This window comes from Podarcis vaucheri, assembly GCF_965113315.1.
Source record: "Podarcis vaucheri genome assembly, chromosome: 12".
NCBI classification, from domain to species: domain Eukaryota; kingdom Metazoa; phylum Chordata; class Lepidosauria; order Squamata; family Lacertidae; genus Podarcis; species Podarcis vaucheri.
In genome coordinates this window covers 11,824,505-11,837,807 of record NC_138750.1, presented here as the reverse complement: position 1 = coordinate 11,837,807, position 13,303 = coordinate 11,824,505, and the positions used below count along the sequence as shown (strand labels likewise).

General features: G+C 46.6%; 1 protein-coding gene across 21 annotated transcripts in view; it reads left to right on the top strand.

The window, feature by feature from the left end:
* Positions 1 to 13,303, top strand: part of ARPP21 (cAMP regulated phosphoprotein 21) — a 241,559-nt gene that overhangs the window by 184,106 nt on the left and 44,150 nt on the right. For 19 of the 21 annotated variants that reach the window (XM_082192791.1, XM_082192792.1, XM_082192793.1 and 16 more), the window contains 4 exons: positions 3,218 to 3,448; positions 6,440 to 6,603; positions 8,312 to 8,416; positions 11,419 to 11,676. In XM_082192791.1, coding sequence (XP_082048917.1) covers positions 3,218 to 3,448; positions 6,440 to 6,603; positions 8,312 to 8,416; positions 11,419 to 11,676 — 758 coding nt within the window. The remainder of the gene's footprint in view (positions 1 to 3,217; positions 3,449 to 6,439; positions 6,604 to 8,311; positions 8,417 to 11,418; positions 11,677 to 13,303) is intronic. The other 2 variants (XM_082192786.1, XM_082192785.1) reach the window with 1 other exon arrangement.

Genomic DNA, 13,303 nt, shown 5'->3' with positions numbered 1-13,303 from the left:
CAAGAAGAACAGTTGGCTGAAGATTATGATAATTTAAAGGCATTGGAAGTTGACTGAATTACAGTGGTGCCCTGCAAGACGAATGCCTCGCAAGACGGAAAACTTGCTAGACAAAAGAGTTTTCCGTTTTGGAGGTGCTTCGCAAAACAAATTTCCTATGGGCTTGCTTCGCAAGATGACAATGTCTTGCGAGTTCCTGCTGGGTTCCCCCCCCCCTTTTCTAAGCCGCTAAGCCGCTTATCAGCTGATCCGATCAGCAGATAAGGCGCTAAAAGCCACTAATAGCGCTAATAGCGCTAATCCGCTAATCCTTCAATGGGCTTGCTTTGCAAGACGAAAAAACCGCTAGACGAAGAGAATCACAGAACGGATTCTTTTCGTCTTGCGAGGCACCACTGTATTTCATCGCAAACAAATACATTAAGATTTCGCTCTTGTGCACTCTTTCTAAAAAAAAAGTGTAAATTATACAGCAGGATGTGGTGAACCTGATGCCCATGAAGTAGCTCTCCAACGCTCAGCAAAATCCTCCTTCTTGTATGCCATCATGGCTTGAAGATTGGAGTGTTCCAGGGAGAGGAAAGAGTGAGCATGTTCTGCTTTCCTGGGCACTTTTATTCTCTTCCACTAGCAGAATGCATGAGATAAAAGGCACTTTTTCAAAATAATCAGAGGCTAGGGGGAGAATAACCTCTCTGCCAAGCTCAGTACTGTGATGGGAAGATGATTCCCACCCCTCTCCTCTACTGATGGGCACAGATTGACAATGGAGCTGGGGGTCTGTATGCCTCAGTGTGTGTGTGTGTGTCTGTCTGCCTGCCTGCCTGCCTGCCTGCCTGTTTGTGTGCATCTCTAACTCCCTGTGTAGGTCTGCCTACATCCATGCATATTTCTGTGCTCAAACCTGGGTTATGTTCACTTTCACGTTGGCCATGCGGCCCTCAGAAAGTTGGCCAACAGCAATTATGGCCCTTGGGTCCTCCTATATGGCATTCATCATCCTGAATGTTCTGCATTAGTCCACCACGTTCATTTACTACAGTGTTGGTCCCCACAAAGCAAACGACAAAGAACTCTTGCGATATGACAGTACTCAGTCACCACAATTAGCTGAGCATCTCTAAATGTTATTACTAACCTCCCTTTACACTTTAATCACATGTTGTTGTGCTGACCCCCCAAAAAAATCCATTTTAATTTAAAAGCATAGTTTATCCCTTGCCAATAACATACTACCTTGTTGCTCGCATATTGTGAGCTATAATGGATATGGAAGGATGCATTATTAAAGCTATAAATCAATACCGAGGCTGGGAAAGTTAATAATTTAACAAATCACTTGGGCTGCACTCCTGCAATGTATGACATCACCAAAATATTCAGTTAAAATGATGTAAATGTAATGCAGCTATACAGCTGCAATGTTTGCATCCATGGGGTGGGAGCATTAATGAGAACTTTAAAAAAATTGGTTCCGCCCCTCCTCTTCGTAAACAATAGAACACTATGTCAAAGCAACTATGGACACAACTTTAGTGTAGTTATATGAACCACACAGTGACCATTGCTAATGTTGTAGTCTGCAATTGTAATCTGCACCAGAGGCATCTTAAACCTGGAAATTTAAAATAAGGAATGGTAGAAATGTTGAGTTCCAGCTACAGTGTGGATTTGCTAAGGCTTTCAATCAGTGTGCCGTGGCACCTTGGGGTGCCTTGAAAGATGGTCAGACGTGCCGTGGGCCACACTGGCCTTTGTCCCCCTTTCCTTCCCTCCTCTGATGCCCCCTTGCATCTCTGCCCCCCAAAGGCTTGCACAGCTATTCATTGCAGCAGCCCTGGCTGCAAACTCCCCAGGCAAATGGTACCTCTGGGGCTGGCCAGGGGGTGCTGGTTGCCAGGAGCTGAGGTGGCAGAGACCAGGAGTGGCTGCGGCAGCTGCCTGGAGGACTCCCAAGGAGAGAAGAGCAGAGAGAAGGCTGAGGGAACACTCCACAAGGGAGGGTGCTTGAAAAGGGGTGAGAGGCTACAGGCAAGGGGTGACGTAACTGGGCTGCTGAGCCCCACAGGGGTGCCGCAGAAAGAATGTAGTTAGTTAAGGGAGCCGTGGACTCAAAAAGGTTGAAAACCTCTATGCTAAGGAATAGTGCCGAACTGTAGCTCATTTAACAGCAGGTGATGAACTGTGACTGCACTGAAAGCACCCACAAACTGGTGAAGGTGCCTAGTAGTGCTGACTGTCAGAGTTTTCTATCTCCCCTCATTGCTTTCATATTGGAGTCTGTATTATGGGTGTTTGCTTTACTGAATGCAGAGTCTTTTTGAGCTGGAAAATTGAAACACCTTGTTTCCCATTGACCCAACAATGTGATTTTGCTAAGCAGTGCCACAGGATGCTTCACAATCTCGCCACTCTTTGCCAAACCTTATACCTGGCTTTGCTCACTGACTTTGGATACCACAAGGTGTTTTGGGGGGGCTGCTTTGACTCTGGGTGCCCTGTGCAGATCCGGCTTCATGTTGAACAAGCCCAGAATCACACCATGACACCAACCTTGGCTTGCAATTAGGAAGTCAGCTAAAGCTGCTGCATTCTACTAGTAATGTTATGACTAGTTTAGATCTAGCCCTAGTGCTGTGCAAGCAGACTTCCACAGCACAATGAGACTTCCCCTTCCTCTCCTCCACCCTGTAGCCTCCTGCGCTTTGAATATGCTCTGGAGGGTCTCCCAGCTTTCCAGAGCTGATTTTTGGGTGGTTAGCAGGGACTGCGGGAAGGGAGAGAGAAAACGAAAGTCAGTTGCATGAGCATAAGTCCGTTCTACAAACTAGCTGACTGGATGTCCTCAAATGCATTTTAAACATACACACACCTGGTAGAGCATAGCCATATTATACCTGGTCAATGATCATGAGTTAGCTCTCATTTGTAACATGAAATTTTCATCGGCAATATATGCCACCCACAGGCTTCTCTATTCCATGTTGGATGATGTGCTTGCACTGTTTCATGTCACAACCATGGTCCCCAAGTGATATTAGCAGGCTTTGCAAACTCATCCAAGATTGCAGTTGGGGGGAAATGCTTTGGGTGAGGTTACAGATAAATAATTTGCTTTGTAGAAGTTACTTAGTAATGTGGCTGTTGCTCAGTCCGTAAGCCCTGTCTATCCTTGTGGATGTAGTGTTTATTACAGTAAACCTGGCTTTTCTTTCAGGTTCAGAGTCTTCCAGCAGTGCTGGGTCCTCAGGATCTCTGTCACGAACACATCAACCTCTCCAAAGTGCATCAGTTGTCCCTGGAGTTACAGCCACCTCTTCTAGCAATGTTCCCTATACAGACAATGGAATAAGTGGCCAGGTAGTAGCAAACAACACTAGCTACATCATACTTCCACTTGAAGCTGCAGGGATTCCACCAGGAAGTATCCTGCTCAATCCACACACAGGTCAGTTGGTTTCATGTTTCCTAATATTTTGGCAAACCACAGCCCATAGAAAAATCTGGGTGCTGATCATTACTAAAACAGAAATTACAGTTTCCAAGAGACAGATATCTTGCAGTGAGTGACTACATCTATCCTTGGGGATCCACAGGTGAAGTTACAATCACATGAAGGGCAATGTCCAAACAGGGTTCCTGCTTTTGGGCAAAGAAACTACCTCATCAGTAAACTATGCACTGAATAGGTATTTCATGAGCAGTGAACAGCGCCATTAATAATGTACCACCAAAAGAAAAATGTGGAGACCTAATACATAGCATGTCAGCACAGAGGGAGCGAATGGATACCTGGAGTTAAATTTTTCATTAAGAACCCGTAATGCATTAAGAGCTTACTGGAATGCAGTTATTATTTGAAAGAAGATCAGCATGGGTCATAAGCTCTCAAAAGGAAGAAAGCATCTATCTATGCTGAACTAATATCTGATGGCTTCAGCTAAAGATCAGTTAAAGTTCCACATTAGGCTACAATCCTATATACAGTTTTCTGAGTGTAAGTCCCTTTGAATTTGGTCTTACTGCTAAGAAGGCATGTAGGATTGCACTCTTAATCAGTCAGTTGAACTAACTGATATGTGTATCTGAATAAGTGTGCATGCACACGAAAGCTCATACCAATAACAAACTTAGTTGGTCTCTAAGGTGTTACTGGAAGGAATTTTTTTTATTTTGTTTCGACTATGGCAGGCCAACACAGCTACCTACCTATATCTCTAAGTGATATGGCCATTCCTTTATAGAATCACAGAATGAAGGAGGCATTCTTAACTAATTGTGCACTCAATTCATTTGTCTTAGAGAAGAACAAGCATAGTGAACTTAACAATTTATTCAGATTCTGTAATTTCTGATTTAGTGCACTTTAAGAGAAAACATTGGCTGATGGCTGACAAAGTCTCAACGGTGCAAAAAATATATACAGTGGTACCCCGCAAGACGAATGCCTCGCAAGACGGAAAACCCGCAAGACGAAAGGGTTTTCTGTTTTGGAGGTGCTTCGCAAGACGAATTTGCCTATGGGCTTGCATCGCAAGACGAAAGCCCATAGGGAAATGCTGGCGGTCGGGAGCAAAGACTTTCGCCCACAGCCGGCCTTCAGAAGAGGACCTCTTCTGAAGGCCAGCGGGGGGCAAAAGTCTTTGCTCCCCCCGCCTGCCTTCCCCCCCGCCTGCCCCGGGCGATCTTAAAATGCTGGCGGGCGGGAGCGAAGCGTTCGCTGCCGACCCCCAGCATTTTAAAATCTCCAAGGGACAGCAGAGAAGTCTCTGTCCCGGGGAGATTTTAAAATGCTGGGGGTAGCTGCCGACCCCCAGCATTATAAAATCTCCCCCTGTCCCGGGGAGATTTTAAAATGCTGGGGGTCGGGAGCGAAGCGCTACCGACCCCCAGCATTATAAAATCTCCCCGTGTCCCGGGGAGGTTTTAAAATGCTGGGGGTCGGGAGCGAAGCGCTCCCCACCCCCAGCATTTTAAAATCTTCCCGGGACACGGGGAGATTTTAAAATGCTGGGGGTCGGCAGCGCTTCGCTCCCGACCCCCAGCATTTTAAAACGCTGTTCCGAAGGGGCACGGGGACACCTGCCCCAGCCGCCCCACTTCGGAAAGCTGTTCCGAAGTGGGGGGGGCGGGGACGCCTGCCCCAGCCGCCCCACTTCGGAAAGCTGTTCTGAAGTGGGGCGGGGGGGCGGGGACACCTGCCCCAGCCGCCCCACTTCGGAAAGCTGTTCCGAAGTGGGGCGGGGGGACGGGAACGCCTGCCCCAGCCGCCCCACTTCGGAAAGCTGTTCCGAAGTGGGGCGGGGGGGGCGGGGACGCCTGCCCCAGCCGCCCCACTTCGGAAAGCTGTTCCGAAGTGGGGCGGGGGGCGGGGACGCCTGCCCCAGCCGCCCCACTTCGGAAAGCTGTTCCGAAGTGGGGCGGGGGGGCGGGGACGCCTGCCCCAGCCGCCCCACTTCGGAAAGCTGTTCCGAAGTGGGGAGGGGGGACGGGGACGCCTGCCCCAGCCGCCCCACTTCGGAAAGCTGTTCCGAAGTGGGGAGGGGGGGCGGGGACGCCTGCCCCAGCCGCCCCACTTCGGAAAGCTGTTCCGAAGTGGGGAGGGGGGCGGGGACGCCTGCCCCAGCCGCCCCACTTCGGAAAGCTGTTCCGAAGTGGGGCGGGGGGGCGGGGACGCCTGCCCCAGCCGCCCCACTTCGGAAAGCTGTTCCGAAGTGGGGCGGGGGGGGCGGGGACGCCTGCCCCAGCCGCCCCACTTCGGAAAGCTGTTCCGAAGTGGGGCGGGGGGGCGGGGACGCCTGCCCCAGCCGCCCCACTTCGGAAAGCTGTTCCGAAGTGGGGAGGGGGGCGGGGACACCTTCTGAAGGCGGGCAGGGGGCGAATGTCTTTGTCCCCCCTGCCTGGCTTCCCAGGGGCTTTTAAATCACCCCGGACAGCGGAGAAGTCCTCCGCTGTCCGGAGCGATTTTAAAATGCCGCCCGCCAGCATTTTAAGATCGCCCGGACAGCGGAGAAGTCCTCCGCTGTCCCAGGGTTTTTTAAAATGCTGGGGGTGGGAAGAAAAGCCCTTGTCCCCCCCCCAGCCTTCAGAAGAGGTCCGGGGACAGACTGTCCCCGGACCTGGTCTGAAGGCGGTTTCCCTAGGAACGCATTAATTGATTTTCAATGCATTCCTATGGGAAACCGTACATCGCAAGACGAAAAAACCGCAAGACGAAGAGACTTGCGGAACGAATTAATTTCGTCTTGTGAGGCACCACTGTATCTAACCTTGTTGCTTTGAACTTGGAACATTTCCATTAATCAGTACTTAAGGGTTTGGGGAAGATATCCATACATTTGTAAGAGAATTAAATGTGTTGTGCTAGTTCTTTGTTTGGTGGTTGCTTTATTTTTGTAAAGTTGTTTTGAAAAGTACATTAAAGATTGATTTGCTCCAGGTCAACCATTTGTAAACCCTGATGGTACACCTGCAATATACAACCCACCCAGCAGTCAACAGCCTATTAGAAGCCAGATAGTTGGACAGTCTCAGCAACCGCCTTCATCCCAGCAACCTGTGCAGCAACCACAGCAACAAATTACAAGTCACCTTGTCACGCAGGTAAGGGGGAAATGTCTGCCTATATGCTAGCAGCTATGGATCTAGTGTGAGTCTATTAGAGCAGTATTATTTGGTGCTGCCTTATTCTTGGCCCAGCCATACAAGGAGCAGTTAAGGCACTGAAGTAGCGCATCGTGCAAGATTTGCATCCAGTGACACCTTGAAACACTGATGACTCTAAGGCACAACTTTTACAGATGACACACAAATAGTTGTTTCCCTCAGCAGCTTTGCAAGGGGTCATCCAGTGCACCCCTCTGAGCCTATAAAATATCATGGATTCCTCCTGCTCACTGGTCCCAAACCGATATAACTTAGGAGGTTTGTTTGCATTACCATGGCAGCCTTTCAAGCTGTGCATTGCACCAGCCCATCTACCTCCTCCATAGGTAAACAGCACTTCTGTATATAATGTCTCCCATCCGCAAGGCCAATTCAGCAGTGGCTATGCATGTTCTTGAAGGGGTCCTTTATTGTGAGCTATCCGTTTGTTTGAGACACTGGCGATCTCTGCTTCCCTTGCCTCCCACCCCACCCCATCATCGTCTGAATCCTACATAAATCCACTCAAAGTGATTTACATTAAAACCTATTTAAAGCAACAATAAAAACCTAAAAGCAGAACAATTCAAATAAAAAAACTCAAAAATGCACAGTTAATGAAAACACAGTGCACTTAGGAGAGGCCAAAAGCGCAGGGGGGAAATGGTATTTGCATGGCATTTAAATCCATGGTGCCAGGTTTGCCTCCCCAGAGAAAACATTCCACAAATGGTGGGCCACCATTGAAATGACCCATTCTCTTGTTGCCAGCCTCCCTCCCCTACCCCAGTGGAGGGGGGCACATAATGAAGGACCCTAGCTAGAGAGCTCCTGTGAAACTGGAAGGGGGAGGGAGTGATCTCCATGCTAGGAAAAGATTTGCCTGCTCTGCCAAACAAAAGAAAAGGAGGAGGAACAATCCTATCTGAGATACAAATTTGCTTTGGAATTTAATTGTCACTGAATTTGGCATGATGTAGCTAACATCCTTTCTGATGCTAATAATGCCTAGGAGACATGCAAATTATTCGCACGCATATCTCCAGATACTGAGGCAGATGGTGGTGGGGAACTAAACTTGTAGAAATGCAGAGTATATGCAGAACCTTTATTTAAGTGACCCAGCTTTTTCTCCTAATGGGCATGATGGCGATTGCATCCTGGTTGTTATTGCTAGGTTGTGCACAGTAAAGCTAATTGTTAACAGGATCCTTGCTAGTTTCCCCCAGTAATATAAGAGACTCACACCAAGAAAGGACCCACGGTGCTAGGTACACATTTTCAAAGGACCATTTCTATGGCTTGCTCCTCAGCAGTAAATTCCACATCAGGCCCAATGCCAGTGCAGTTGTATAAGCCCTCACATCATCCAAGTAAGAGCATTACATCAGCATTGCATTGGAAAGTGTTGTGTTTCTTAGTGTTAAATCAAACAGGCTTTTCGCCACTGAGATAGTATTGCAGGCATGCAGGAGCGGGGAATACAGTCTTAAAACAACTATATCTGACCTATTGCGCCCAATGCTAGATGAGCTGGAAGATGTCATCTTTATTTGCAGGCTATTGTTCCGACCTTGGCTCAAATTAAGAAATGTCTGTCTTTGTCTGAGGACAATAATTGAATCTTTCCCTTCCCTGCTTCTGTTCTGTTTCCTTTCTGCCTCAGCCAGTTCAGGCTCTGCAGCCTTCTTCTCAGTCAGTACAGTATCCAGCCGTTTCCTATCCTCCTCAGCATCTTCTGGCGGTGTCTCCAACACAGCAGTTTCCTGTGGTACTACAGATTTTATTACTTTTTATGTGGATTGATTACATCGTCTGAGCTTGCTTTCTGTTTGGGGGCATTGCTATCTGGAGAACTGGAGAGAAACAGAAGATAATTGCTGTAAATCTCTTGTCTTACTCAGTAATGCTGGAACTGCTTGTCACTTAGGCCTGCACAGCCAAAAAATATATATCTAGAAAATGGTGCAAGATTCCCAGAAGCGTGTTTTTGTCTGCCTTCCCAAATTAATGATTGATGAATTATTATTCTAAGGTGGTTGCCTTTTAAACCTTCTGGTTCAATTTGTGCTATTTTCATGTGCGTTTAGAGTGCTAAAGATACGGCATCACCAGCATGACTAATTCCCCCTTTTTAGCATTTACAGTTACACCTGTGGTTTTGTTTTTTGAGCTACTTGTGTTTTGAGTGTATAGACATTGGTTAGGAAGTAGTTCAGGGTTTGTTTTGTAAGAGCTTGGACTGAATTTCAGGATTCAGTAAGGCTTCCACAAGATGTTGTGTTTGGCGCAGAAGATATTTGCATGAACCTTGTGATTTTTCTTTTCAAAACGGAAAGATGGGGTATCTTGCAGCCATGTGAAAGGGAAACATACTTTGCAGTAGGAAATGAATGCCCATACATACTTTGGTCCAGCCCCTACAGTACAGTGGCAGGAGTTGCAATACCTTGGGGTTTACACTGCTGGTCTGGAGGGATCCCAACATCACAGTTGCACTGGCAGGACCTTCCTCAGTCAGAAAAGGAGAAAGGGGTAGGCAAAGAAGCTGGAAAGGTCAGTTGACAAGGAGAAGTCATCATCATCATCATCATCATCACCATCATCATCATTGCAGGAACTTCAGAGGGGAGTTAGGAACCAGGTAGCAGAGAAGCAACCGTTCCACATTTCCCCTCAGCCCTCTGGAGGGGATCTGACTTTGGTTGGTGAAGGTTACTGTGGAACAGGTATATCAGGCAATCTAGGCCAAGCAACTAGCACCAACTGCGGTGGGGTGAGTCCGATTCATCTCAGTAAATAGGGGCTTGGGGCACTTGATTGCTTCTGTTACGACTTCTGGCTGTCTCCTTTGGAGCTCTCAATGGTCGCAGGCAGAGGTAGCACCACAAACGACAAAGTGCTTCCCGACAAAGAGCTGCGTGTGAATGCATGTTGTACGTGCAAGAGTACAACATAGAAAATATTGTGTGGGCAAAACCATTGCAAAACAAGGCGGTAGGGAGTTAGTGCATCTCTTTGAAGATGCATCAGGTTTCCCACAAAGAATTTCAAAAACATACCCATCTCAGAGACAGGATTTCGGACGAGGGACAAAGAGCACCAGCTCTCTTTGTGGTATGTTCTGTGACATACTCCACGAAAAACAGCTGCTGCAAATACACCACTGATTAATAGCAGAGAAATATGGTGAGGCTTACTGTATCATGGCAAAGCAAGAACCAACTTGATTTATTAGTAGAACGCAAAATAACTAAGCACACTTGAGGAGACCGTGCTTATAGTAGGAAGAGCTGGTGAATGCCTGAAAGGGCTTACAGACTCGTACAAGGTGACCTTGACCATTTGCTGCTGGAAGAGGTTACTTCTTTATCATTCCCCAGTACAGGCGTATGTACTTTTGCTCTTGTCAAGTTCAGTAACTTCCCCAACTCTTGTCTGATTTGCCTAGACAGCCAAATAGACTTCAGCATTTTCTTATTCTCAGTCTAGGTATGCTAGCCAAGCGATTGCCCAAGGTAAAAACTTGAGAGGATGCAAAGATGAACTAAGGGAATGAGCTCTGGAAACATTGAGGCAGTTAGGGCTCTGCGCTGGTTAGAGGCTTGTGACATAGGGCATCCCAAATGTAAAAGTCAAACTGCCCGTGTGAAGCTAACTTTGACATGCAGTTTAAGGATTGCAATTAATTTACTGTTGATTACAGTTGACATTTTAATAGGTTAGGTAGGCTGGCATGTGTGTTTAGACCTTCATCTCAGCTGTTTCTTTCCCTTCATTTTCTAGGTCATTCTAAAACAACACATTTTCTCCAGTCATTTAATGAGACAAAAGCAACAATAAATAACCCTTTAGGGTTTAAAATCAAAGAGAAAACCAGTGCTTTTTTTCTTTTTAAAGTTATTTATTTTTACTGACAATGCCCAATACAAGATTTTCTCAGCAATGTGAGATACCATTAACTGCATTTGTAGCCTTTATGAGAATTGTTTGGAAATACACTTGATAAGATGAACGATTTGTAGATTGTCATATTTTTATAAACCTGCATTCATTAATTGGTTTCCCCTGCAGTCAGCTACAGTTGAGTACACACCTCAACTTTCATTGCTCTGCTTATGAAATAGTTTTTCCTGAGGCGTTATCATTGACACTGAATTGATGAGGAAGCACATATGTTTCCATAGCCATATGACCATTGCAGGGAACTTCTATGTATGAGGCTGATCAGCTGGGTTCCTTAAAGGAGCTGGTGGCTTTAGTGGCCCAAGTGTTTTTGTATTAGCAGTGGAACATCCAGGCCCCTTAAAACCCTTAGACTGCAGTCCTATACACACTTGCCTGGGCGTAAGTCTCATTGAACTCTGGGGCTTACTTCTGAGTAGAAACAATTGGGATCTGCTGGAGTCTTTTAAAAAAAGTATGTTTGTAAACCATTCATCTTCCTTATTAACTTTTGCCATCAAATGTTATGGGGTCAGATCAATACCAGGAGAGGAGGATCTTTTCAAGGTGTCATTAAGACAAATGTAGAATTCCCCATTTAGATTCGGGAAGGGGAGTGGTTTAATGGGGGGTGATGGAGATGTTTTTACTTGCTTTTAGGATGATGTTTGTTTGTTTTCATTTAATTTTGTGTTTGTGTGCGTATGTGCTTAAATGTATTTTTCCCCTGCTTCTTGTGCATGCTTGTTTGAACCCATTTTTTTTGTTTTCTAAATATCCACTGCAGAGATCTCTGTTGATCATTTTCAACTGACTTTTGCCTCACAGCGAGATGACATGACAACACAGTTTAGCCAGATGAGTTTAAGTCGTCAGTCATCAGGAGACAACCCTGATTCGCCTTCTGGTCCTGTCTACCCATCACCTATTATACAGCAGTCTTCCCCACAGACTGGTTACGTCATGGCATCTAGCCAACAGCTCCCTCCCGGAGGTTTTGCAGGTTCAGGTCCACCAGTATCCCAGCAAGTACTGCAAGCTGCACCTCCACCGCAGGGTTACGTACAGCCGCCACCACCTGCTCAGGTAAGCACAGATTTGTGGTTTCTTATGCCTTCCCCCCCCCCACCCTCGAGCATCCATTTTACATTATCTCAGTAGCACAGTCTTGAAGGAAGTGAAGACAGCCAAGGAACATTTTCAGAGGTACGTCACCACTAAATGCATAAAATCTGAGGCAGTGAGATTTTCATAAGGTCAATTTACATAGCAGGATAGGACGGAGTTTTCTATCCCATGGTTTGTTTGGTTTTTGGCCATTACATTATCACATGTCATCCGCCTTCTCTTGCTTAACAAGGGGGCGGAGGGAGTTCATGTGGACAAGCAAATGCATTAACTAGCCATGTGGATTCACTTTTTATTTTTTATTTTTAATTCTTGGTTTACAAAAGAACATGTATTGTCTCTTTTTTCAGGTTGTAGAGTCTTTTTTACATTTGATGTGAGACATTAGTGTTGCCTACAGAATAGGGTTGGGGTTGATGAAGATGGGGGAGAGAGGGGGAAGGGTTTGGGCTGGTAATACTTAGTGTGTATGTGGGGTTTTGTCAATCTCCCTTGGGTAGGTTCTCTATTTGTTTCACTTTTAATGTATTTCCTAACATTTATGCACTGCTTGATTGTGTAGAAGAACCCCCTCAAAGCGGTTCCTTCATTTCAGCAACTCTTCTGGAATAGCTCTGTTGGTAGAGCATGAGACCAGGGTCATAGACTCATAGAATCATAGAGTTGGAAGAGACCACAAGGGCCATTGAGTCCAACCCCCTGCCAAGCAGGAAACACCATCAGAGCACTCCTGACATATGGTTGTCAAGCCTCTGCTTAAAGACCTCCAAAGTAGGAGACTCCACCACACTCCTTGGCAGCAAATTCCACTGTCGAACAGCTCTTGCTGTCAGGAAGTTCTTCCTAATGTTTAGGTGGAATCTTCTTTCTTGTCGTTTGGATCCATTGCTCCGTGTCCGCTTCTCTGGAGCAGCAGAAAACAACCTTTCTCCCTCCTCTATGTAACATCGTGGGTTAATCCCCCCACATTGGGCAAAAGAATCCTGCATTGCAGGGAAGTGGACTAAGACGACCCTCAGAGTCCTTCCAACTCTGCAATTCTATGATTATGGACAGGTTCACACCTATGCCAAGGCTCATGGACTATAGCATCATGTAGCATCTTCCATGCATGAAGATGGGAATACAGTGGTACCTTGGGTTACATACGCTTCAGGTTACAGACACTTCAGGTCACAGACTCCGCTAACCCAGAAATAGTGCTTCAGGATGAGAACAGAAATCGTGCTCCGGCGGCACGGCGGCAGCAGGAGGCCCCATTAGCTAAAGTGGTGCTTCAGGCTAAGAACAGTTTCAGGTTAAGTACGGACCTCCAGAACGAATTAAGTACTTAACCTGAGGTACCACTGTACAGTTATGTTAATGGAAAGTCCCACACAGTCATCTGAGAGCTATCCTTGCTGAATCTTACAGTGATGAGCATGGGAGCCAACTCCCTTTGGTCCCCCCCCAATAAAATTTTTGAGAGAGCAGCCCCACCCAAGTTGATCGGCATTGCCATTCAAATGGTGTGCATGCACCGCATCTTGTGATCAGTTATGCAGGGCAGCGCTTACCTAGGCTCCCCCAATATTTTAGTCAAGTT